General features: G+C 41.6%; 2 protein-coding genes and 1 pseudogene across 3 annotated transcripts; 2 read left to right on the top strand and 1 right to left on the bottom strand.

The window, feature by feature from the left end:
• Positions 1-2,561, bottom strand: part of LOC121316459 — a 98,488-nt pseudogene extending 95,927 nt beyond the window's left edge.
• Positions 2,562-3,209: 648 nt separating this feature from the next.
• Positions 3,210-18,519, top strand: LOC121316360 (potassium voltage-gated channel subfamily G member 3-like). 2 transcript variants are annotated; one of them, XM_041251437.1, is made up of 2 exons: positions 3,210-4,187; positions 13,820-18,519. In XM_041251437.1, exons 1-2 carry the CDS (start codon positions 3,565-3,567, stop codon positions 14,463-14,465), a joined length of 1,269 nt encoding a protein of 422 aa, XP_041107371.1. In that variant the 5' UTR covers positions 3,210-3,564; the 3' UTR covers positions 14,466-18,519. The 2 variants fall into 2 exon arrangements, with proteins under 2 accessions (XP_041107371.1, XP_041107370.1); XM_041251436.1 differs by having other exon boundaries at positions 3,210-4,217.
• Positions 18,520-21,328: 2,809 nt separating this feature from the next.
• LOC121316359 (cytochrome c oxidase subunit 7A-related protein, mitochondrial-like) lies at positions 21,329-26,043 on the top strand. The gene is made up of 3 exons (XM_041251435.1): positions 21,329-21,507; positions 24,699-24,833; positions 25,072-26,043. Exons 1-3 carry the CDS (start codon positions 21,436-21,438, stop codon positions 25,210-25,212), a joined length of 348 nt encoding a protein of 115 aa, XP_041107369.1. The 5' UTR covers positions 21,329-21,435; the 3' UTR covers positions 25,213-26,043.
• Positions 26,044-27,865: the final 1,822 nt, after the last annotated feature.

Genomic DNA, 27,865 nt, shown 5'->3' with positions numbered 1-27,865 from the left:
TTTTTTTTTTTTTTTTTGAGATGTTGGGCTTGAGAGAGGGTCCATAATGGCATCAGTGGAAATTGCTTAACTGTGCAGCTATACTCACAGTCTAACATTACCATACAAGTACTTAACTGACACAACACAAATCCCACACAGGTCGGGCCAATACATCAACAAGCTAAATACTGCTGCATTCAAAATGGATTTCCTACCAGCATTTAACTCAAAGAGAACCATGACGAAACTAGGAGGACCTCGTTTTCCACACTGGTAAGTATAGAACACCTACACGTTCAGTGCCACCGTGCACTTTGCATTGCCTCCTGTATAGAGGAGGCTCTCTTCTGAACCCTAGAGGGGCAAGGGGTGCATATTAACTAAAGTTGGAATACAGTAAACATTACCGGACACAGCCTTTTTCAGACCCTGTAAATCTCCAATCTCCCGGTACTGGAAGCTATTGTAAAATGACTAAAGCAACATTCTATTGCACTTCAAAAGATGAGTCTTTGACAAACTATATTTAAAAAAAAAAAAAAAAAAAAAAAAAAAAAAAAAAACGCAAGATCGCTAGCGGATACGGGCCCTATCTCAATAGGCTTTAGAGTTTCGTTTCTGCTGTCTGAGGAGAGCGACTTGTTTTCCCCCTGCAGCAATTCGATTTCTAACCCATCACTCAAGGACAATTCTGGATAATGGATACAGTTTAAATCTCAGCAGAAATGTGACCATCTATACAAAGTGATTATGATGTTGGGGAAGACATCTGGCTTATCCCGTCAATACAGTTCTAAAGAATCAAGTTCAAAACGCGACGGTGTTGGCAGCGTGGCTGAATCGGGATTTGAAACAAAGAAAACTTAACACATCCAAAATCTGAAGATAGAAAGATTTTGAAGTTAAACAAACAATAGTACCCACACACATTGTAATGAACCTTCTTTCTCACGCAACTGATTAATTAATTGGTCTATACCATAGAGTGCCGCTGCCACCGCCTTTAACCCGGGGTCCGGTAGTTATTGATATGATTTCTAACAGCCTATAAAAGGGAGGACAGCTTGTGAAGTCACGTCACAAAGAACAGCAACTCGACGAAACGGTTTATTACACAATTAACAGGGGAATTAGCGACCTTAACCATACCAATACAATTAACTCAAGTTAATTCGTTGTGTAATAGATAATAGGGGCAGACACACCCACTACAGACTTTTGCAGAGTAAGAAAATAACTCTAACAATAAATTAGTGAACTTAAATCTCAATGCAATAACAAATCATAAGTAACAGTACACACTCACACACACACAACAAACTGGCTCAATGAACCATAAGTAATCAAATAACTGTTAATAGCAAACAAGATATCAAATAACTGTTAATAACCAACAAGATAACCAATATCTATACATCACAGCAAACTCCAACACACAGAAATAAACCCCCCACCAAAGGTTAGAGTGAGCGTCTGTCTCTTCTAGATCCACGCACAATCTAAACACAGTATATCAACTTGAATTAAGTACGGTAAAGACCCAGATTACAAAACAGACAATACAATAGTATGACACGTCCCTGATTTCAGAGTCCGGCTCATTCCACGCCCACGCCCACGCCCACGCCCACGCCCACGCCCGCACGCCCACGCCCACGCCCACGCCCACGCCCACGCCCACGCCCACGCAGCACACTCTACCCCTGGTCCAGGCGCACCGTGTTACGCGCCGGTTCTCTTTTTAAAGTCTGGGCAGTCAAATTACAATCGCCGGCACCTGCCGACAGACTGCATTGCACTAATTACACAGGTGTGTCTATTCACAGTTCAAATGAAGCGTTTCGATCTTCATCAGGACAAAGAGCATAACAAACACCACAGTATATACAAAAGATAACGGCATCAATTAACAAATTCCTCACAAAAAACAAAACAAAAAAAAAAAAAAAAACAATTACATCGTAAAGCATCAAATCAAGTATCTAAATTAGCAAATAATCTCCACATACATCAAACATATTATGAGAAGACATTATAACAAGCATATATGTTTTAAAAAATGAAATCTACACAATTATACTTATATAGCAACAATTGTTACGAAGTAAAAAAATATAAAGTAGCATATACACGATCTAAAAATGGTTAAGTTCAGTATGATTGTTAATTATTATTCTGGGTTAATATATATATTTTTTTATTTTGTAAACATATGACCCACTATATAATGGAACAAAGAACTGATTAAAATCATAAAAAAGTTGAATGTCAACCTCCTCATTAAGAGCCCAAGGTGACATTGTATCCAGTGTGTAAATCCAAAATGTTTCCCTTTGAAGTAACAATGTGTCCTCCTCTACAATGGAAATGGACTCTTTTAATGCCTATATACTTTAGAGAGGGTATATTTTGGTTTTCTCTTAGGAAATCTACTTCTATGTTCACTAGTTCTGGTCTTTAAACATCTTTGTTTTCCCGAAGTACACTAAACCACATGGACATTTAAGCATAGGCCTACAGATAACATTTGAACCAGGATGAACCAGGATTTGAACCTACTGGGACTTCTCCTCCACCATTACGTACCTAATGAATACTAGATACTAATAATAATATAATAATATATAAAATAATAATAATAAAATCATAATAAAATAAATGTTTTCGATGTTCTAATACTTGATGCAGTACTGTTCAGCAGCCACAGTATACGAAGGATATAGAACATTTTCATTTATAATTCATACTAATAATACTAATACTAATAATAATAATAATAATATAATAATAATAATAATAATAATAATAATAATAATAATAATAATAATGAAACTGTTCTAAACCTGGATTTCAGTACTGTTCAGCAGCCACAGTATACGAAGGATATAGAACATTTTCATTTATAATGTCTATTCAGCGAATCGATTCCATCTTTCCAAATTACATTTTTAATTGGAAAGAAGATAGTCCGATCAATAACCACTTCATAATAAAGTAACAACAACATCTACCATTCACAGTTTTCGATTTTTAATCCAGTTGCTGTACACAGCGGAGGTGTGCCTGTGTGTTACATCACTCACCAGAACACTACAGTGCTGAGAGAGAGAGAGAGAGAGAGAGAGAGAGAGAGAGAGAGAGAGAGAGAGAGAGAGAGAGAGAGAGAGAGAGAGAGAGAGAGAGAGAGAGAGAGAGAGAGAGAGAGAGAGAGAGAGAGAGAGTCGACTCCAACTGTGAACAAGTACGCAGCTATAAAGTGCTGCGGTCGCTCTTACCAGAAGTGACTTTTTCTTTTTTTACAATTCGCCAATTGAGCGTTCACTACTTACTACTGCACTGTAAGAGCAGATGAAAATGGTGACTGGCTTCTCTATACTGGAATCTCACTGGTTTTCGTCTAGTCTGGACATCATTTGGTCACTCATATCTGGACTCGGGTAAAGAGCGTGGTGATGATGGGAGATATCTCTGCCGACCAGAGGAGCCCCTGCGCGGTGTTCTCTGCTTGGGTTTAAGTGGGTTAGAGGGGATCTCTCTGGACTGCTTCCGCGCGTGAGGAGTACTTGCTGCAGTTACCCTAAAATGAAGTTTGGAAGCGGCACTTGCATTCTGAATGTGGGTGGCACCAAATATGCGTTCCCCAGAGATGTGATCAAGGATTTCCCTCTCAGGAGAGTCAGTCGGCTCCACGGCTGCGTGTCGGAGAAAGAGGTGCTGGAAGTGTGCGATGACTACGACCGGGAGAGGAACGAGTTTTTCTTTGACCGACACTCGGAAGCTTTCGGCTTTATCATGCTCTATGTGAAGTATGGCAAGCTCCGCTTCGCCCCGCAGATGTGCGAGCTGGCTTTCTACAACGAGATGATCTACTGGGGGCTAGAAAGCGCGCACCTGGAGTTCTGCTGCCAGAGGCGACTGGACGACAGGATGTCCGAGACTTACACCTACTACTCAGAGGAAGACACGAAAACAGAGGACGAGCTGAGAGTGGAGGAAGAGGGCGAGCACCCGGCGGGACGGGGCAGAGGGAGCGCACAGTGGCTGGAGAGGATGCGGAGGACTTTTGAGGAGCCCATGTCCTCCATAGCCGCGCAAATTCTAGCATCGGTGTCGGTAATATTTGTGATTGTTTCCATGGTGATCCTATGTGCCAGCACGCTGCCAGACTGGAAAACTGCAGAGAACAGAAGCGTGGACGAGCACAGGTACACAGAGCACTTAACGGACCACTCCGGGTATTTATATTTTATTTTATTTTTCTATCGTGACATACAGTTAGCCTGCCACATTATTGCAAAGTGTAGTTGTTCAACAGGAGCTAGGAATCTGATCAACCTATTTGTAACCCGTTTGAACACATGCCGTAGAGCAGACTAAAGCAGCTAAACAAAGGAAACATGGGAACTTCCCCACTTTATTCCAGCCAGTGACTGGCACCCTGATCACGCTGGGGCTGTTTGCAACAACGCTGATTTAGAACACTGTTATCCCGGCTCAGCCAGGAAACCTTGGCCCGTGTGTTTGTTTTCAATGACATTCATTTGGTTTCATCACAATCCATTTGATGTCAGAAAAAAAAAAAAAAAAAAAAACAGATGGGAGTCAGCTTGTGGTTTGAGCAATAATGCAATTTGCATGTTCCCGTTAATAATTAATTAATGAAAGTTAACAGAAAAAGGTCGAGTGAGTCTGGTAACGGGCAGCTTTTCAAAGTACTGTAGTGTTTTGTGAATTAGTTTGTATTTTATATTATCTTCCTTAGCACAATACTTTTTTTAATATAGTTAATTTTAGCGCGTAAGGTTCTTGCATAAAAGCCGTTTCTTACAGTTACCTTTACGGAATATAATAAAATTATTAAAGAAAAAAACTATATATATATATATATATATATATATATATATATATATATATATATATATATATATATATATATCGCTGAAGTAAGAGTATTTTTAAAAATCCCCTTAAAAGTAATTTTAAAACAAAGAATGTTAAGTCGGGTGCTTGCGTCGTTCAATCGACTGGAGATGACACAGTATCAGGTCTCAATGTGATTTATCTAATAGCATCACTGCTGGGCTTTGCAATACAGCAGCTGCTTGTTGGATGACAGTTTCACAAAGCAGTTTTTTACTGTTTACCCAGCCAGATAAGAAAGCATTTCGTGAGATAAATCAACACCAGCGAATGTTACTTCCTCTTGTCGACCAAACACAGGCCTATACGAGGACGTTTTTATTTGAAAGTGTAAAGTTTTGAGAAATACTTTACATTAATAATCACAGCACAATTATCCAGTTTACATCTCTGGGGCTTCACAGCACAACGAATCCAGACAAAGGCGTCTTGCTGGGGAGCGGTTTCCTGTGTATTTACTCGGGTTAAACCAAGCTGTAAGCAAGTTTGAAATACTCGACTCAAAGATATTTAGGAATGCTTTCGGTATACCCAACTATTGTGTATTCTCATTGGGTTCAAATATACATATAGGGTTATTATTATTATTATTATTATTATTATTATTATTATTATTATTATTATTATTAGTAGTAGTAGTAGTAGTAGTAGTAGTAGTAGTAGTAGTAGTAGTAGTGGTAGTAGTAGTGGTAGTAGCAGTAGTAGTAGTAGTGGTAGCAGTAGTAGTAGTGCAGTAGTAGTAGCGGCAGTAGTAGTAGTGGTAGTAGTAGTTGTGGTAGTAGTAGTAGTAGTGGTAGTAGTGTAGTGGTAGTAGTGTAGTAGTAGTAGTAGTAGCAGTAGTAGTAGTAGTAGTAGTAGTAGTAGTAGTAGTAGTAGTAGTAGTAGTAGTAGTTGTGGTAGTAGTAGTAGTAGTAGCAGTAGTAGTAGTAGTAGTAGTAGTAGTAGTAGTAGTAGTAGTAGTAGTAGTAGCGGTAGTAGTAGTGGTAGTAGTAGTAGCAGTAGTAGTAGTAGTAGTGGTAGTAGTAGTAGTAGTAGTAGTAGTAGTAGTAGTAGTAGTAGTAGTAGTAGTAGTAGTAGTAGTAGTAGTAGTAGTAGCAGTAGTAGTAGTAGTAGTAGTAGTAGTAGTAGTAGTAGCAGTAGTAGTAGTAGTAGTAGTAGTAGTAGTAGTAGTAGTAGTAGTAGTGGTAGTAGTAGTGGTAGTAGTGGTAGTAGTAGTAGTAGTAGTAGTAGTAGTAGTAGTAGTAGTAGTAGTAGTAGTAGTAGTAGTAGTAGTAGTAGTAGTAGTAGTAGTAGTAGTAGTAGTGGTAGTAGTAGTAGTAGTAGTAGTAGTAGTAGTAGCAGTAGTGGTAGTAGTAGTAGTAGTAGTAGTAGTAGTAGTAGTAGTAGTAGTAGTAGTAGTGGTAGTAGTAGTAGTAGTAGTAGTAGTAGTAGTAGTAGTAGTAGTAGTAGTAGTAGTAGTAGTAGTAGTAGCGGTAGTAGTAGCGGTAGTAGTATTGGTAGTAGTGGTAGCAGTAGTGGTAGTAGCAGTAGTAGCGGTAGTAGTAGCGGTAGTAGTAGTAGTAGTAGTGGTAGTAGTAGTAGTAGTAGTAGTAGTAGTAGTAGTAGTAGTAGTAGTAGTAGTAGTAGTAGTAGTAGTAGTAGTGGTAGTAGTGGTAGTAGTAGTAGTAGTAGTGGTAGTAGTGGTAGCAGTAGTAGTAGTAGCAGTAGTAGTAGTGGTAGTAGCGGTAGTAGTAGCGGTAGTAGTAGTATTTTATTCCGTGCTGTTATGTGGGGTGTTTGTTTGTGGTTAAGTTCGGCTTGCTATTTCAGGGAATCCTGTTCCCTTGCTGCACTGTTCCCTCAATTCTTACATCTGTCAAGAACCTTTAATTCAGCTGAACCATTTGCAACAGCGTCATCGAATTCAATAATGTTACATTAAAGTAGCCTTATTTATAATAATAATATAATAATAATAATAATAATAATAATAATAATAATAATAATAATAATAATCTTGTTGTATCCAGACAAGCCATCCTCTTCTTTCAATCAGAAAATGAAAGGGATTTGGAAGGGCGACGGCAGGGAGGCAGCGCTGCTCTCTCTCTTGAAAGTTGAATTGAAAAGTGCTTCTCAAGCTGTGGCAGAGTTAATATTTTATCAGAACGAATAGAGCGCCGTGTATGCGTTCTGATTCCAGATCCCTTCCACTGAGAACGCTGGACGGAAAAAAAACTAAATCAAACAGTGCATTATTCTGTTAAGAAAGGGGAGACAGCTAGATGCATGCTTTTAGAGCCCTTAGTTGGATTGGATTTGTTCCTTTCACAAATAGGAGTAAACTACAAACTCATAAGGATCTTGAAAATGTAAACAGATTTAACATGGAAATCATGAACTATAGCCAGATACATTTTAGCAGACACGACTGCTTTTTTCATTGGCATGCTATTATCAATATCGTTTCTTCATCTGCACAGTGATGGTGCTGTTACCACACCATATCAAATAATAGAACAGCGGGAAGCAGGTGACCTACTTTCCAGTGTCATTGGTAGATAGATTTAAAATATCTGTTTAGAACAAAGCCACGGGTGGAAAACCATGCTATCTGGGTTTTTAAAATAACTAAGATTAACATTGCTACCTGAAAAAAATAAATACCCTACTGTACAGTGCGTGAACAATGCACTACAGCCGTTTCCCTGGCGACGGGAGCTGTCTGTGGTGCTGAAAGACTTTACGAAACATCACCGCTGTCATCGACTTGGCAACTTTGCCGCTTGGCAACACTATTATCGCGCTTTCCAACTCTGAATTATGAGAGGAAGATATTATACATTTTGGATTTAGAAATCACAACCCATACTAGATGAGCACATCCTCTCGACTGCCATGCCTTTCGCCTTTGTAAACATGGGCTCGACTCAAGTTACAAGCGAGTCTCAGCTCTCCCAGTGGATACGAGTCTACTTCACAAACACTGGCACGCAGTCCAGCACGTACCAGGCTATGCTTGAGTGAGGCCGGGGTCTGGCTGGCAGGCAGCAGGTGTTGAGGTCCGAATTGAGGGGTGCGCTCTCTGTGTCTCTTGTCGTGTCTGGAGTTGTCTGAGGGCTCCTTACCTTGCCATAGCCAGTGTCATTCAATTCACCGGGACCTAAACCCGAAGAGAAAAAGAACAGCGCCGCCCATTATAAATATATACTAGATCAAATACCTTAGAACCCAATCAGCCAGCAGACAAAAGACAACAACCACAGATCTTACAAAACAACGAGCGAGACCACACACAGCGCAGTGAGAATCTCAGCTGTATCTGCTTTCTGCATTGGAATACAATGACGCAGCCGCGCACTGTATGTTGCACTGTAAGTTTGGACCAGTTAACACAGTAGTATTTAAACTTTGCTATTCAACTCAATTTCAATGGCATGTATGTGGTACAGTACAGGTCATTCACGACAATCAATCTATAGCATCTCCAGTCAATTGCAATTAATTCATTCATTTATTTTTGTATGTATTGATTTATTTGGTCCATTTGCATCTACATATTCACTTAAATAATAATTAAAAAAAAACATAATTGGGCAGTAATTGATAATATACTTGTTTGTCTATATACACTTGTTGTCTGAAGAGCGCTTGAGGTCTGAATTATCCTGTATTGATAAGGAAACCAAAAACAGAGAATGGTATTGAACAAAGTAATAATGTTCCACATGTCATACATTTATTGATAACACACACACACACACACACACACATATATATATACACTTCACAATTTATACATGTATCACAGAAGAAGGCTCTTTATTTTTTATTTTTAAATAAATAAACATCGATAAACGATTTCACTCTGTGCAGCAAAATCTTCCGTTTCTTTAAGAGGTCTTTAAAAACAGCCGACCCCTAAGCCAGTGCAAGGAGATTCTAAAGATGCATCTGATATACTGGACAGAACTGGCGTGCATTATTGCACAGTTGCACTTCTATCACTGGTGCTTGTGTAAGTTTTTGTACAAATACCTGTTTTTGACCCCACACTGTTCGTGGTCTGTGTGAAATACCTGAAACACCAGGGTCAGCCCGTCCTGGAGAAGGCTGTGAACCAGCAAGTGGATGCATGGTTTCAGCAGCCTTTCTATTTTGCTGTGCAGCCCTGTATGCTAATGAGTCTTGCCACAAGTGTAATAGACTTTCTAAACATTTACTGTGCTATACTATGGTAAAAAAAAAAAAAAACACAGCAAAGTGTAGTAAAGCATAGTGAAAGTCTAGGCAAGTATGGCAATTTGGAGCAGAGTAAAGTATTGTACAAATCTAAACAGTAGATGCATAGTATAACACAAGAAAAGCATGGTACAATGCAAATATCATTGTTTGTGTTTGTGAATTTATACATGTTGTATAATTATGCTTGCATTTTGATTGTGTATACTGTACTTGTGAGTCCTGTCCAGATTCTCATCGTCATGATCATCGATTCCAGTGGGCAGAATAGTTCACAAAAAAAAAAAAAATCAAACTGCCCTTCTGCTACCGAGAGGGAGGCTACCAGCTGACCCAAAGGAGCTCTCCTTCTCCAACCTGACAAGCAGAGTCCTTCCCAGCAGCCCGGAATGGAGTTCAAGGCCCTGACAGGAAGAGCTGGCTATCAGTGCTGTTTTATCAGGTTCAGTGTGCTGTAACATACACTAAGCCATTTGTAAATTGAAGCCAATAAAAGGAAGCCCACTGTGGCCATTGTATAGCACACTGAAAAGAGGATTCACTGGAGTGCAACCCATTGTATAGCACACTGCAAAGAGGATTCACTAGAGTGCAGCTCATTGTATAGCACACTGCAAAGAGGATTCACTAGAGTGCAGCTCATTGTATAGCACACTGCAAAGAGGATTTACTGGAGTGCAGCTCATTGTATAGCACACTGCAAAGAGGATTCACTAGAGTGCAACTCATTGTATAGCACACTGCAAAGAGGATTCACTGGAGTGCAACTCACTGTATAGCACACTGCAAAGAGGATTCACTAGAGTGCAACTCACTGTATAGCACACTGCAAAGAGGATTCACTGGAGTGCAACTCACTGTATAGCACACTGCAAAGAGGATTCACTGGAGTGCAACTCATTTTATAGCACACTGCAAAGAGGATTCACTAGAGTGCAGCTCATTGTATAGCACACTGCAAAGAGGATTCACTAGAGTGCAGCTCATTGTATAGCACACTGCAAAGAGGATTCACTGGAGTGCAACTCACTGTATAGCACACTGCAAAGAGGATTCACTAGAGTGCAACTCACTGTATAGCACACTGCAAAGAGGATTCACTAGAGTGCAACTCATTGTATAGCACACTGCAAAGAGGATTCACAGGAGTGCAGCTCACTGTATAGCACACTGCAAAGAGGATTCACAGGAGTGCAACTCATTGTATAGCACACTGCAAAGAGGATTCACTAGAGTGCAGCTCACTGTATAGCACACTGCAAAGAGGATTCACTAGAGTGCAGCTCATTGTATAGCACACTGCAAAGAGGATTCACTAGAGTGCAGCTCACTGTATAGCACACTGCAAAGAGGATTCACTAGAGTGCAGCTCACTGTAAAGCACACTGCAAAGAGGATTCACTAGAGTGCAACTCATTGTATAGCACACTGCAAAGAGGATTCACTAGAGTGCAGCTCACTGTATAGCACACTGCAAAGAGGATTCACTAGAGTGCAACTCATTGTATAGCACACTGCAAAGATGATTCTTCATATTCTTGTTGTAGAAGGATTTATGGCGTGCCCAGACACCCCCCCCCCCCACCCCCCCCCCCGTGTTATACTGTGTGTTAATGTAAATGCAGCTAGAGGATTCTTAAGATGCTGTTGACTCTCTGACAAAACTCCTCTAACTCCTAGATACAATCCCCATGATAATCAGCATTGCATCCTTTTAAACTGCTGTTGTCAACTCCCTACTGAGAACACTGAGATCTGTAAGTAACACAGGGGGACACGTTACTATGGCTTTGGGTAGGTACTGCAAGGGCATTGTTTACTGTCTTGTAACCCTTCTGACAGATGATTGACACCATTGCGTTGTGCAGTTGTTTAACTCTTGAAACACTGCAGCTCTGTAAAGAGGTCTGAACTGCCAGACTGCTTGTGCGCTTTAGGAAAATAAGCTCCCAAATAAGCTGACTGTAAATAATGTTTCCCTGACTTTCTCCCAAATATGACACCAATGAATTAGCATGGAGACATTGGACTCAGTTTGCAATATATTTTAGGATTTATAATGGGGTGTTTTTAAAGTTATGGAAGTTTATCAACATTGCAAAGATAACCGAGTTCAAAATAGGTAGAATAAGTTGTTCCATGAGATTGGTCTTCTATCATTACCCACATTTCCCCAACACAACTGGACAAAGGCAACTAGTTCTCTTCCCCTGTGGGTTTTCATACACAACAGATATGATGTGCTGGTTTTCACCACAGTCAGCTCTAATGCCCTTTCCCCTGGCCCCTTCTTATGGCTCATATTCCTAATAAGTGTTCTGCTCTTTCAAACATCTATGAAGCTGAGACTACAGAGCTGCTCCTCCTCACTGTCAAACATCTATGAAGCTGAGACACTACAGAGCTGCTCCTCCTCACTGTCAAACATCTATGAAGCTGAGACACTACAGAGCTGCTCCTCCTCACTGTCAAACATCTATGAAGCTGAGACACTACAGAGCTGCTCCTCCTCACTGTCAAACATCTATGAAGCTGAGACACTACAGAGCTGCTCCTCCTCACTGTCAAACATCTATGAAGCTGAGACACTACAGAGCTGCTCCTCCTCACTGTCAAACATCTATGAAGCTGAGACACTACAGAGCTGCTCCTCCTCACTGTCAAACATCTATGAAGCTGAGACACTACAGAGCTGCTCCTCCTCACTGTCAAACATCTATGAAGCTGAGACTACAGAGCTGCTCCTCCTCACTGTCAAACATCTATGAAGCTGAGACACTACAGAGCTGCTCCTCCTCACTGTCAAACATCTACGAAGCTGAGACACTACAGAGCTGCTCCTCCTCACTGTCAAACATCTATGAAGCTGAGACACTACAGAGCTGCTCCTCCTCACTGTCAAACATCTATGAAGCTGAGACTACAGAGCTGCTCCTCCCCACTCTAGGCTCACCACTCTGTGTCTTTCACTTGATTAACAGCTCTAGTACAGTGTTAGAAATTAAACATTCATGGTGAGCCTTGGGCTGTAACAAGATGTCCATACATCAGATATGTTTTTACATTTTATTCTGTTTTATTGTACTCAGTTTCAGACTGAATCATTCTGATTTGCACGTTATGTCTGTATGTATGTTCAATTTTTAATTTTCAATTACAGTGCCACCCTGAAACAGTTAGGATGACCCGTGGTATTGACTGTTGTCTTTTGAAATCAGATTATCGAGTTTTTTTATTGCTTCTCTCTCAAACACTTGAACACCTGCTAGACTGTGATAAGCTTTCTTGGCTTGAAAATGAAGATGTTAAGTTTATTACAAGCCTAGTCAATGAGTAATGCCTCCTGTCCATCCAGCTGGTTGGCACAGTGCCAACTTTTGTAACATTTTATAAAAGTTTGGAAAGTTTTTTTTTTGGATTGGATATTGGATAGCTCATTTGCCTTTTCAGTGTTCTTGATGTGGAAAGGTAAAGAGATGCATTGTTACAAGCAGAGTGTGCTGCTACTAGTACTTGTGCTGGGAATTGCCAATCAGTGTTTATAAGCAGGTATTAGTTAAATCCATTCATTGATGTGTTGATGTGCACTTAACAACATTGTTCCTCAATGAATTCAGAGACGGCAGATCAAAACGCGACCTTGTGAAAGGGGAGGTGGGATGCCTGGGTGCAGTGCATTATGGGACATTCATTTTATATTGTTTTGTGTTTGTTTGTTTTTTAACAAAAACGATCTTCTACCCAACAAATGGTTATGTCAGCTTGAATCACCTTAACATTTGTGAATGCCTTGTTTCCATCTGACTAATCACAGTGTCAACTTTCCAGTCTATTCCCACATTAAACCTCGTCCATTGCAGTCACACAGAGAGGTAATGTACAGATGTGCCATGCTCACAGTGGAGCGCGATTGTGATTCTGTGGGATCAGCAGATGGGGAAAGCACACAGTCCTCCCCAACACTGACCCTGACAAAGGTAAAATATGAGCCGTGCAGGGGGAGTCAGGTTGAAACAGGACCGGCAAGGAAGGAGAGGTTTGTGATCATCATGGGAGAAGCATGTAGCTGAAAATATGGGAAGCATGGAAAAGAAGAATAAGAATCCAGGCACAGAAGAGGGGTCAGGAGAGAGAATTACAGCAGACAGGAGAGGAGGACAGGGCTGCTGCTTTATCATCATCTTCACAAATCATTCACTATCGTGATGAGAAATAATGATCAATGATTGCAACCCATATTCCTCTCAGCCTCTCTGAAACCCTGATCAGAAAGTGGGTTTACGGTTTGGGTCTCCTTATCTCCTTTCCCCTCCCCCTGGCAATATATTAACAAACTGCTGCCTTCCATGATCCCCAGCCCTTGATCTGCATCTTCAAATGCTTTTGAATCAGTTCATTATTTAGTGGCTTGGCAACCAATAGCTTGTGATCATCAAATCATCCCAGACAAGCAATTTCAGATTATAGGTACTTCTTTTAGATTATTTGTCACTTCATGATTATGCAATGCCTGTGGTCACCAGGTCACAATCCTTAACCAGTTTATATTAACTGAGGTGCTGATAGTCTGCTGGCCAAACTCAGTATACTGAACAGCTCCCCTTAGGATACTTCCCACAAACAGCTGCCTTCCTTTACAATAAAATGCAACTAAATAATGTCCCACCCCTCCTTTATTGCGCTTTGTGTCTTGCAGGATAATCGAGGCGGTGTGCATCGGCTGGTTCACGGCAGAGTGCATCGTGCGATTCATCGTCTCGAAGGACAAGTGCAAATTCATGCGACGGCCCCTGAACATCATCGACATGCTGGCTATCGCCCCGTACTACATCTCCGTGCTGATGACGGGGCTGACCGGTGAGAACTCGCAGCTGCAGCGGGCCGGGGTGACCCTGCGCGTGCTCCGCATGATGAGGATCTTCTGGCTCATCAAGCTGGCCCGTCACTTCCTGGGGCTGCAGACCCTGGGGCTGACGCTGAAGCGCTGCTACCGTGAGATGGTCATGCTGCTGGTCTTCATCTGCGTGGCCATGGTCATCTTTGGGGCTCTGTCCCAGCTGCTTGAGCATGGGCTGGACCTGGACATGGGTAACGAGGACTACGCCAGCATCCCCGCTGCTTGCTGGTGGGTTATTATCTCCATGACCACGGTTGGCTATGGAGACATGTACCCCATCACCATGCCCGGGAGGGTGCTGGGAGGGGTCTGTGTGGTCAGTGGCATTGTCCTGCTGGCACTGCCCATCACCTTCATCTACCACAGCTTCGTCCAGTGCTACCAAGAACTCAAGTTCCGCTCCGCGCGATGCGGCAGGAGCATGTCTGCAGAGTTCTTAAACTGACCCTGATGCTCCCCTACCCCTCAAGGGAGCCACAGTCTTAGAGGGTGCTTGATTTAATTTAAAAAAGACAATGGCTTTGTCTTTCCTAGGATGCCCCTGTAGTGTCTCTGTTTTTGTGGGTTGGGGGTTTAGGAACGGGAAGTAAAGACTCACTTACTATGTTTGGAATCTCCTTCAGAAATCAGCAGTCTAACTGTTCAGCTAACACCAGGAATGGAAGACTACTAGAGAGTAAATCTGAAAGAATTTCCTCACAGCCATTTAAACCATATATAGTTTTTCATCATATTTATTTACTATGAATATATACAATATATTTTGGGATTTAATCAAATGTAATAAATAGCAACACCTACAAACGTTGACTCAAGAGAAGGCTATTGGCTTGAAAAGCACAATGCAGTGTTATTGCAAATATCATGGGATGAGAACTCACGATCTGGTTGGCTAAAACACAGTGCATAATCCTGAGTAACCTGCGTGACACTTTGTCAATGGAAGCTGGAGGGGCAGAGTGAATATCAGCTCACCTAAGCACTGTGCACTGCTGCTGTGGAATAACCTTTCAGCATCTACACATGAAACCCCTCCTCCAGACTCGTGCGGCTGTTCCCAGCAGCTACACTGACATAAATCACCAGCAATGCTCTGTAGGCCAAGAACACTCTTCCTTGTCGCCTTTACCTGCCTCATTGTCTAGTTGCTCCACGGCAGCAGTGCAAAGTGGTCAAGTGCCTTCTTAATCACCCAGTGTGCAATATCCCTACACACCACAAAAACAAAACCTTAGATACAACACAACAAATTCTATCTGCTTTGTCCATGACATACCAAAGCAATAATGTTGAACATCTGGAGTGAGCAGAATTATGGGGTGGCGAACACCTGGCGATTCTCTCTGCTGGGAATGATTGCTTCGGTTCTGAGAGAGGTTACCGGACTGCTCTGTGATTCAGCTCATTGCAGATACAGAGGGTACTGCTGCTATTGAAGGTCAATGTGATGTATCTGAGGCTTCACTGTTCTCCTTGTGGTCTGAAGCCCAGGTATTGCTTACAGCTTCTGTGTGCGATGAGACGTCAGATAGGTTGCAAGGAATTACGTAGTAGCTTTGAGCCAATCAGATTTTGAGTTTTCAGTCCAGTGACTTAACATGATTTCCTCACCCTTGAAATATAAACCTATACATATATCTGCATTGCACTCTGAAGAGCTGTGGGTTTTCTGCACTTTGAGAGTCAAGCCAGAGACTGGAGTGTACTCAACAAAGAGATCAGCAGCAGTCACTGGCAGTCCAGGGTCCGAGAGGTGCTTCTTCTGGTTTGATAAAGAGTGTTGGAGTCTAATCAACAGATGAGCAGCGGCATGTCTGATCATTATAAAGGGTTCCCTCTGTGAAAAAAACAACAGCTTTTAACAGTACAGTAAACGTGGACTGAGTTTTTCCGAACCTCCTACTGCATGTTAAAGAAAGTACAAAGCCAGTAAATGTGCCTGTCCCAGGAAACCAGCAGGTCTTGGGACTTCCAGGAAGAACAGCATGGCGTTGGTGGACAAGGGACAAGGGACATGCTTGTTATTTATTTATTTATATGCATTTGTGTTCATTGATTGAATCTGCCCCTAGGACTGATTATCTAATTGGAAGGGTGTGAAGGAGGCTCCAGTCATTGTGTTAGTTAGTTTGTTTCATAATGCTGTATATACAAGGGCAGAAACCTGTTCAAAGATCACACTCTGTCCGAATCCGAGTTACTAGAGAATCAACATGCTTCAATGTGCTTATATGTTAATAAATAGTGTATTTTTCTAAGGGTTGAGACGGCACTTTAATGTTAAAGCCCAATTTTTGTACTTTAATAACTTCGACCCTGTTCAATTGATTTGCACGAAATATTGCATGTGTGATGTCATGGGTTAGATCTCTTGATTCCGCTCGGATGGGCGGATTCCGAAATCTGGATTATGAGAAAATGTAGAAAATCAGGTTTGAGTTATCTATACCTTGATTTCTGACTGTGTTGATTGAAATCTGAACATTGACTGTGAATACATTCTGTATGGGAATACAGAAATCACTCAATTGTAAACAATATGGCACTTGGATTTTCATCAAAACAGTCGGAAACTTTCGTAAAGATGTAAGTCTCTGTTCGAGCCTGTGATCTCATGACGACCCGTCACAAGCTGTACATGAAAACGCACCTTGATCAGTGGAGCCGCTGGGTAGTGCGTTCAAAACAGAATCCAGGTCCTCTTGGATCCCATATGCATGTAAATCCAGCTAATTAAAATGTGCTAATGAGATGCATATTATAGATTTTCTTGTTGTTAGACATATTTGTTAAAAGAGCCATCACAGCCTCATGTTATGGATTTTCTTGTTGTTACTGCATCTTGTACAGCACTTTGTGATGGTGGTCCACTATGAAAGGCACTATATAAAATAAAGATTGATTGATTGATTGATAATCTGGAGCATGTTACATTGCAGCTGGTCAATAAAGAAAAGGTTTCCCCATTAAGGGTTACACAGTAACCACGTCCTAACTAGTAATCGTTCAGGAGACTCATCAAATGTTTAGATGTTTTCCTGTTGGTGTTTATAACTAATTACCCTATTTGTTTCCTGTACCGAGGTTGAACTGCCTGTTACAATGCTTTAAACTGTGGATACAGAGGCACTACATAATCAGAAGGGATCTGAGATGTATTCAACATAGTGTGGCTGAATGAAGATGATGCTGTGTTATAATAATGCTGTAGCACTCTGCAATACACATGCACCATCACTGATAATGATAGTGAAGTTTAGGACCCTTTAATGGTCCTGCTATTACCGCTGTTACAGACAGGGGTGCATGTGCCACCTCAGTCTGGGCCTGACCCTAACAAGAAAGGGCCTGTTTCTTAGCATGCTAGGAACCGTACAAGAGGTTACTGTAGTGCACCATGGGATATGGAAGTATGGTCAAGCAGAGAAAGGCTTAGCACTCTAGGAACCTTACAAGAGGTTATTGCAGTGCACCATGGGATACAGAAGTGCGGTCAATCAAAGAAAGGGTTAACATGCTAGGAACCTTACAAGAGGTTATTGCAGTGCACCATGGGATACAAAAGTGCGGTCAAGCAGAGAAAGGGTTAGCATGCTAGGAACGCTATGAGAGGTCACTGCAGGTAAGCGTGGTAAATCACAGAAAAGCATGATAAAGCCTGGTAAAGGATGGTTAATAACATAGGAATTATCATGCTAAACCTTTGTAAGGAGACCAGAATAATAGTCCTACCTGCTAATACTTTAGAAATTGGCTCTAATATATCAGGCAAAAAGATCTCTGTTGTTTGGACTTTTTACAAAAAACTGAATGAAGTAAAAAAATGGTTAATATTATGCAATTATTGAGAAACAGCTTCCGAACACACAAAGATTTAGGAACCCTTAAATTACAATTCTGAATATTTCTACCATTTTAAAACACGTTAGGTCAAGGTTATACAGGTTGTGATCCAGTGAAAAGATTCCTATGTCACTCAAACCAAGTCCATATTGCAGATTGTATTGCTTCCCATTTTCCAAGCTTTGTTCCATTAACAGCCTGTTTGCTCTTTTGGAACTTGCATGGGAGCCAAATATTAGTGCATGTGGCCCTTGAAAGTGTTTCTATTACTGCATTAGTGTCTACCCTTGCATGTATTACTGCATTAGTGTCTACCCTTGCGTGTATTACTGCATTAGTGTCTACCCTTGCGTGTATTACTGCATTAGTGTCTACCCTTGCGTGTATTACTGCATTAGTGTCTACCCTTGCGTGTATTACTGCATTAGTGTCTACCCTTGCGTGTATTACTGCATTAGTGTCTACCCTTGCTTGTATTACTGCATTGCACTGTACTGTAAGACAGAGTCAGTTACCACTGCATTGCCTTCCGGATACCTTTGAACTGTTCATACAAGCCCACTAGAGGGGGATTCAATCAAAACAAATACAGCGCCACATTATGACTCCTGTTATTTCTGTTCCATAGCAATATTCAATCCAAATGCTAGACACAGGACGACACACACCCTGAGAAAGCAAGAAATGTGAGGTATTTGATAAGCCCTTAATTGAGAACAAATTTAATGTAGGACACCCCTTAGCATTATTTGATTGAATACTGGCACAGAACAGGGAGTTATATAGCAGCGCTGTGAGTTTTCATTGAATCCCCCCTAATGAGCAATGCTGTCTCTCTTATGTGTTACAAACAAACAGAGCATGTATACAATGCACATGAGAATAAATGTACAGTCTGTCTTCATTTTCAACCTTGTGCTCATTACTTCTGTATGAGCTTCCATCATTGTTAAAGTGACCCTGTCATTTGGACTCTGGGCTGTGTCTATTCCTGTACTGCAGAGCACTGGCTCGTCCTGTTCCATCGTCCATTTCTATAGAAGACAGATTTTCTGCTGGGATTCAACTGAAATAGAAGCAATCAATTATTTAAAATCCCTTTTGTTTAATTCAGCTGCACTTCTACAGAGAAAAAAGAATTATATGGTGTTCCATGAGGATTATTAATTTAACAGAGTGGTTTTAAACATTGGGCTGGAGTTGGATTTATATTTTTAAAACAACCAAACAAAAAAAAAAAAAAAAACAGTGCATGTCATATTTGCCTGATCTATGGTGATATACTAAAGAAGGACGGCATTGTATAGAATTGATCTCAGTTATAGGATCAAATCTAGCCAGGAGGGATACACTTGCGGTCTGATACAGTGATGTATTTTCAGATTGAATCACAGTAGGAACAATGCAGATATTTGACTGTCAAATTGTTCATGGAGCAACAACAGAGAATGGAGAGGAAGCCTCTGCTCAGTGCATTGTACAGCATGCATCATGTTCTCCTTTCTCTTTCAAACATGTTTTGAGATGTACAATGCAGCAGCTGTAATATAGTGTATTTGTCAGAACAAATCTCTCTGTTGATTCATTTAACTAATGTTTCACATGGCAATAATTATCCTTTCTTGACTAAATCATCATTCAGTGTTTGGGATTTTAAACAGCTGAGAATCTTCATCTAAAATATAGACGTTATTTTAAGACAATGGGATTAACTATCTATTCTGTAAACATGACTGCCATTTCAGCAGAATCCTTTTGCTCATTAGGAAATAAAATCACAAGTTTATAGTTTTTAATTGTATAAACATCTATTTTATATATTGCTTATATTTCCAGATAGAATGTCTCTATGGCTTATATACTTGAAAATTAATTAAAAAAATGATGCTTCTCAATTTTGCCTCTCATTTTTTGTATTCAGAACATGATTTCTAGAAGAGTTAAATACAACTTTCTTTTTTTAAGGCAGGTGGACTCAGTAGGCAAAAAGCATACCTGTTCACAGAGGACAAAACAAACAAACAAATAATAATAATAATAATAATAATAATAATAATAATAATAATAATAATAATAATAATAATAATAATAGATTGTGGTTTCGCACAGCAGGCTGAGTCTGTCCTAGGCTTTAGTAGAGAATCTGGCCTATTCTCCTGACATTCATTACAGATAATAACAGGGTGATGCCTGAGGTTTCTGCACACACAAGGAGGGTTTGTAAAAGAGCTGTAAGGTTCAGGCACCAGGCCTTTATTACGGGGAGCAAACTAAACCAAATCCAGGCTGCTGCTGAAAAAAAAAAACACAGACTAACACCACAAGTGCACCAGACAGCTCAGATAATCCACTTGTTAATGGTGGCATAACCAGCCCACTGCTATGGGGCCATGCAGTCAGGTGGGTGTTAGACTGCAGTTCAATCTGTGTGACAAAAGGGGCTCCAGACCCTCACTGATCTCACTTACAACACTCACTCTCATTTCTAAAGCATGACATAATTTTTTCACAACCTGTGGGAAACTCAGGCTGGTTAAAGACTTTAAAGCTTCTCTTTTATTGAATTATTTTTTTCTTACAAATGATCAATTACTAACGATGTCCTTAACAGTTCAACGCATCCTACAGCACACAAATGTTGCATTCACTTTCCAATTCACCATCCACACACTGTGTGTCCAGATACTGACTGCATTGCGGTCTGGATCGAGGGGTCATGGGTTCACAACCTGGCTTTTTCTCAGCTGCAGTTCACATGTAATGCCACCCCTCCCCTTCCCACAGCCAGGCTCCCAGAGACACGATGCTGCGTTTCTACGAATGTATCCAGCTTTCTTCCACAAGTCCCAAGACGGTTGCGATGAACCCCAATATCCCTGCACGTACTGTAGCAAGGATACTGAGGCTAAAAGACATGATACTTATTGTTACACAATCATCCCCAGACTTCCAGAGCGATCAAAGCAATATGAAGGGCACAGGCTAAGCTGGCACGATGCCAATTAAAAAGCATTGCAATATAATGATTTATTTCACACTGCTGTAACAGTCAAGTGACTGTCCTTTAATTCATCACACCTGGTTTTCCATTCTCGCTACCATGGTTACCAGCACACTGCATGACATTGTGTTGTATTAATAAATGGAGGTCTGTAACCAGCCCAGGTGGTTACGCAACCCACTAAGCAAGGAAACGACTCTTCCTAACACATGGCCCGACCTCGAACTGACCTTGGACTACATTTAACGGAGTACCCGCACAGCGAGCATGCATTCACACGGCTTTTTACATTGCCTGGAAGCACAATCCAATTCAACAAGAAACAACGGGTATATTAATGCAATAAATAGATATTTATTAAACGTATAATATTTCAATTAAAAAAGAATGTGCTGACATGTGACGTGAGCGCCCTGGTACTTCTTACAGGCGCTGCGTAGACAGCCTGACTGCGTCATTGCTCGGGGACTGTGCTGCGGTCCGTCTCTCTGTGCATGCCGGTTGGTAGAGGGTGTCCGGACTGGAGTAGAGTGAACTCCGCGCTTTATTTAATATCAAATCACAATAGAAAATGTATTACAAATTCAGCGGGTTCTCCCAGAGACTCGCCGGATCTGCGCCGGCCCCCGCCTACTGCCCTCAGGTAAGGACTTCAATCAGGGGAGATTCAGAGGTGTTAAATATCCTGCCTGATGAAGACAGCACAAGAATGACCTTCAGTTAGTGTGCCGTGCCGGCTCTGTGTGCGCAGAGAGACAGACAGCCCGACTCCTCTCTGCACTTACCGATCTAACTGCATAGTGTCTTAACGGCGCCTGGTTATACATCGTGTCGGGTTGAATGTCGCTTCACTTTAAGATCGTTCTTAATGGTGCATCACGAAGTCCATGGATGTCAGTATTGCGTAGCATTTTCACCCGTAGCTTTCACTACTAGCTTGATTAGTCCCAGTGCGTATGTGTAACAAACTCAGGTGTGCCTTATTTACACTTTTTGTAAAACCAGGGATGTTTCAAATGGCTTTGCAATGGGAGTCTTATTTTCATCCCTGGAGTCGGTGTCTTTTATTAATTATATAATGTGGGATCTGTTTAGAAAAAACAAAACAAAATACAAATCATTATCTCCTAGCCTGCATACAACTGTCAGATTGAGTCAATACACAAGGAGTCCGTGTCAGTCTGATCCTTCATCTTGTAGTTCCCTCTCCCTATGACAGTCTGTGTTCTTTAGACACGCAGTTCCTGCTGTGGAAGTAGACTAGGGCTTCCCAACCCCCTGTGTCTGCTGGTTCTCAGCCCTGGTCCTGGGGACCCCCTGTGTCTGCTGGTTCTCAACCCTGGTCCTGGGGACCCCCTGTGTCTGCTGGTTCTCAACCCAGGTCCTGGGGACCCCCTGTGTCTGCTGGTTCTCAACCCTGGTCCTGGGGACCCCCTGTGTCTGCTGGTGTCTCACCCAGGTCCTGGGGACCCCCTGTGTGTCTGCTGGTTCTCAACCCCTGGTCCTGGGGACCCCCTGTGTCTGCTGGTTCTCAACCCTGTCTGGGCCTGGGGACCCCCTGTGTCTGCTGGTTCTCAACCCTGGTCCTGGGGACCCCCTGTGTCTGCTGGTTCTCAACCCTGGTCCTGGGGACCCCCTGTGTCTGCTGGTTCCCAACCCTGGTCCTGGGGACCCCCTGTGTCTGCTGGTTCTCAACCCTGGTCCTGGGGACCCCCTGTGTCTGCTGGTTCTCAACCCTGGTCCTGGGGACCCCCTGTGTCTGCTGGTTCTCAACCCTGGTCCTGGGGACCCCCTGTGTCTGCTGGTTCTCAACCCTGGTCCTGGGGACCCCCTGTGTCTGCTGGGGACCCCCTGTGTCTGCTGGTTCTCAACCCAGGTCCTGGGGACCCCCTGTGTCTGCTGGTTCTCAACCCTGGTCCTGGGGACCCCCTGTGTCTGCTGGTTCTCAACCCTGGTCCTGGGGACCCCCTGTGTCTGCTGGTTCTCAACCCTGGTCCTGGGGACCCCCTGTGTCTGCTGGTTCTCAACCCTGGTCCTGGGGACCCCCTGTGTCTGCTGGTTCTCAACCCTGGTCCTGGGGACCCCCTGTGTCTGCTGGTTTTCATTCCAACTGAGCTCTCAATTACTGAACTAGACCCTTCATTGAGCTGGTTTGCTTAGACTTTTTTAAAATTGTGCTCAGCTCTTAAACAGTTGCAGATTTCAAGTTAGTTGTAACATTTTATAAGTAACTTGAACTCTTTAACATCTTTAGAGCTCCCTTCCAAGGTCTGTCAGGGACTCTGTGTTTCAATCGCGCCTCAAGACTCATTTGTATACATTGGCTTACTGCACTGTATACATTTTATTCTATTACTTTATGCATCTCCATGTGTTTTTTTTAAATTTATTTTATGTATTTTTTTTTAATGTAAAGTGCTATGGGATTTCTTTTAATGAATGGCGCTATAAAAAATAAATATTGTTGTTGTCGTTATTAAATTTATCAGTTCTATTCAGGGCCTAGTCAAGTAATTGAGGCACATAGTGTCCCCAGGACCAGGGTTGGAATGCCCTGAAGTAAATATTAGTATATTTGCCATTTGTTTTAATTATCGTTTCAGTGTTTTCTAATGGGAAGTACAATTTCAGATCTGATGTGGGTGGGATGCTTCTCACATTGGAAAACTCAACTGGAATACTGTGCTTCATGATGTATCGCACTTAGTTTGATTCCACCAAATTCATCGATTAGATAACTTCTAATTACATTGTTAAGTGCATTGCAGGGATGGAAACGAGACTCCTATAGCTTAGCAGGGTCCATTCCAGATTTTACTACAAGCTTTATCAGTCCCAGTGTATAGGCAACAATCTTAGGTGTGTCTTATTAAACTTCTAGGAAAATCAGGAATGGATCAAACTGGATGCAGTGGGAGTCTTATTTCCATCCTTGCACTGTGTAGCTGCAGTACCATATGCAGTGCTTATCTGCAAAAGTTACAAACAGGACAGTTTACTTTTTATCTTTAACAGGGCATGACAGGCAGATGTCAGTTTTGTGTACAGAACAAAGCTGTGTATAGCAAGGTCACCTTGCCTGCTAGCTGCAGTGAGACTGTGCGAGGCTGAATGTGGGGGGAGGGGGAGGACAGGGGGATGCATGCCTTGTAGTTTCTAACCTCAGTCTTCAAGACTTAAACATTGTTGTCTACATGTCAAGGGCAAATGCATTTTAAGGAACCTTTACATACTGGAGTTTTAAAGTGGTTGAAATGACAAATGCATTATTCCAAGTGTAAACTAAATGCTGTAATCTGCATTCAGGGAAGGCTAAAGTCACAGTTTAGGAGTCAGTGTGGAGGCATTATTACTAGGGGTGTGCAAAAACTCCTATGAATTGTCTTTAAGATGTATTTATTGGCAGTTATTCGATAAACTCCTTAATGTGCGGATTTACAATTGAGAACCAATCAATGGCAATTAACTTCAATACTGAATGTTTTAAAAGCCGATTGGAAGAATATTTTCCTCCCATTTGGGGCGCAGACATTTTTACTGACATACTGTTTTGAAATCCACACATAATGAATGGATTTATTGAATACCTGCTGATTTAAAATACTTTTTAAAGGGAATTCCCAGTACCAGTTTCTGCACACCCCTAATTGTCACGTTCTTATCCCTGGGTGTGATCCACTGTGTGGTAGTTTTAATTAACAGAACTTCAGTTGCCCCTGACCTGACAATGAATGGGCTTGAGTCAGCATGCACTGCTTACATTCAAGGGGTATCAGTTAACCGTGGTGTAAAGGCACACATTCTTATGAGGATCTGATTTTTGTCTATCTACAGGGGCTGAGACTGGGTGTGCCTTCACAGCCGCAGCCCATGATCTTCGCCACCCCGACTAAAGTGGCATCCCATTCAGGAGAGGCGGTGCAGTACCTGGGGGCCAACAGAGTCCCCGACCTGCAGAGGCTCTTTCAGGTACCGGGGGGGGGGTCATACATCCTTCATGGTCTATGAGCCGTGTGTCTGTGGAGACTTCATGGTCTATGAGCCGTGTGTCTGTGGAGACTTCATGGTCTATGAGCCGTGTGTCTGTGGAGACTTGACTTTGTGGTCTATGAGCCAGAATCAGATTTCCTTTTCAGCAGTGGTAAACTGGTCCCTGGTTTACAGACAGTAATTCCTTCTCTCTCTCTCTCTCTTCCTCTCTCTTCAGAGGTCTGATGGAGTCCCTGTCCACCTGAAGCGGGGTGTTCCTGACAAGCTGCTGTACAGGACCACCATGGCACTGACGATAGGAGGGACCCTCTATTGCCTGGTAGCACTGTATATGGCCTCCCAGCCCAGGAAACGCTGATCGGCAGCTTCCAACAGGCTCATTGTTTGTTATCATATATTATCTAAAAAAACTTAAACAATCGTCAACTCAACAGCCTCATGTAAAAAATGATCCAGCTATGATGTATACTACTATTTCATTTCTAATTGTACTTCCATTTACAAGACTGGTTTCGGGTCTCATCCAATAAGGGTATTTTTGTTTTAAGGGACTGGCTTAACTTACTGCAGCATCAACTGAGCAGGCATAGAAAAATACATTGTTTGTATGCTAATAGACCAGGGGTGTGCAAACCCCCCATCCTTCCAAGGATGCATAATGAGGTAACGCAAAAAAGCAATGACACATTTTATTAGGATTGCACGATTTAAAACTTTAATTTACTCAAAAATCAAAAACTCCCACGCAGCTCTGCCATGCATTTTGCAATGCAACTTGCAGTATGCAGGTTTCTGTGAACACATTTAGCTGGATGTTTTAAGCAGGGAGGACAGATTCAAGGTAACCCTGCTAATCCCCATTGGATGGAAGTGCTGTGATTTTATTGGGTGGGTTTGTCTGCTTTTGTGACAATGGGGGAAAAAAAAATATATAGCTAGCATTATTAATGTATAAAACAGACCCGCAACAGGAATTACAGATATCAGAATGGTGTAACTCTCAGAGGTATTGCAATTGTCACAATGTTTGAGACACCGCGCTGCTGGTTGCAATGTGTCACATTTGTTGCACATGCTGGGATGCATCTATTGTCCATGTACTTTTGGGAAATAGAAAGATATTTTATTTGTAAAGTACATTTGTCTTGCTCTTTAATTTTAAATGCAGCAATAAAAAGTATAGCATTTATTCTGTGTGCTTTGTGTTCATTCTTATTTGTTCTTTTCGTGGTTTAGCAAGTTTTCCCACCACAGATTATTTATTTATTTATTTATTTATTTATTTATTTATTTATTTTCTGAAAAAGTTTTTGATGGTAATATAGTATTAATTAAAATGAGGTCAATATGAAATTGTGGGGTATCGAGGTCAACACAAAATCCAAACAACTTGTGTCCTTCTGTATAGAACTGCTTGCAGCTGGAATCTGGTGGACTGTAGCAGGGAATGCCAGACACTAGAGTGGCTGCATCTTTCTAAAGCGCAGTTATATGCTGCAGCAAGCCTATTTCTAGCCTTCCGGGTTGAAAGCTTCTGTTTTGAGTTTATTTTTTAATCTCCATTACTTGTACCGTTTGAAAGCTAGTTATAGGTAAATCTCCCAGGGGTTCTGTTTGAGTGTTTCACGGTCTAGTAAATCTTCCTCAGTCCTTCATGCAGTCATAAAAATGGCATAGGACACTCTTGGTTAGGGTCTGATCAAAAATTGATACCTTTAAGCCCATAATGCATTGTTTGGAGGATTTCTAACTTTGGAATGTCACAAAGGACAGTAAGGGAGCTGATTGGGCTGCTGGACTTGCTTCACAGCCTGTCGCAGAGCTGAGGGAGATTTAGAGTGTACTTTCACAATCAGACTGTTAATCTAGGACATCCTTTCTGCCCTGTTTACTGCACGCTCAAGTCACACAACAGGTTATCTGAAAAGGCTGAATAACTGATATATGCATTGTGAAATTGAAAAAAAAGGGGAAACATTTCTTTGTACCTACATTCCTCAAACCTCGTGTCAGCATGTGTGCACCATCTAGATCTGAACACATGCAGCAAACCTGCATCATTATTTCAATAAACATCCAGGGATACTATAAGAGACTGGGTTTGAACAGCAGATCTTTATTGTGTATGTTTCTGGCAGCTAATGCAAAAAAGCAGAAGAGGAATCTGACCCTTCTGTTCCATTTAGAAGAGTAGCTGTGTTTTGAACCAATTGCAGCATTGAAAGAATCCTGTTAGGAGATACTCTGCATCTAGCAAATAACAGTGATCATGGCATATTTTCTCATTTCAAAGATGAACAACAAACCAGAATAGAATTGGCTACTTCTAGAGACAGGATTGTCATTCCCATGGCAATAGTCCTTTTACAGGGCTTTGCTGAGACAGTCAAGACAGGCAGCCTGTCACATAAGAGTCTATTAACTGCATGCTTTAACTAATGTAGATGTAAGCAACAATGAACAAATAACCTTTAAAATCACGATCTTCTGGCTTTGAACTGTCACTCACGGGATCATGTATACTTATTGTACTGTGCTTTAGAAACAATGTAACCTTCAGAAAACAACAAAAACAAGAGTGTGAGAAATGGCTGTTCTTTGAGCTGCTTTGTCTGAACACAAAAGCAGGCAGCTGTACTTGAGAACAATTCCCAGTTTGTCGAAAATTGAAATGAAATTATTTGTCATAACTGGATTGTTTCGTGAAATGATGAGCACTTGTGCTGTACTCATTCTAGAGAGGCACTGAAATGTCTGGTCCATTAATATCAGAAGATTCTTGTGTCATTATAACGTGATTAGTACCTGCACATGGACGTGGAATTTCTATTCACTGGTCAAAGGGTAGGTGCAGTCTGTTTCTGTTTAGCATCAAAGGAGCTTTGTGTATTTCAAATCCAGGAATATGAAACTGATTATTTTTCTGGGACCCCAAGCCGACACTCTGCAGTACAGAGTGGATTCTCCCTGCACTGCAGCTCTGAGACAAGTGTCTCTGACAGGTAGTACAG

The sequence above is a fragment of the Polyodon spathula genome, chromosome 5 (genome assembly GCF_017654505.1).
Source record: "Polyodon spathula isolate WHYD16114869_AA chromosome 5, ASM1765450v1, whole genome shotgun sequence".
Lineage (NCBI taxonomy): Eukaryota > Metazoa > Chordata > Actinopteri > Acipenseriformes > Polyodontidae > Polyodon > Polyodon spathula.
Note: the sequence above shows the minus strand (reverse complement) of the source record. Positions and strands in the feature narration are given on the sequence as shown.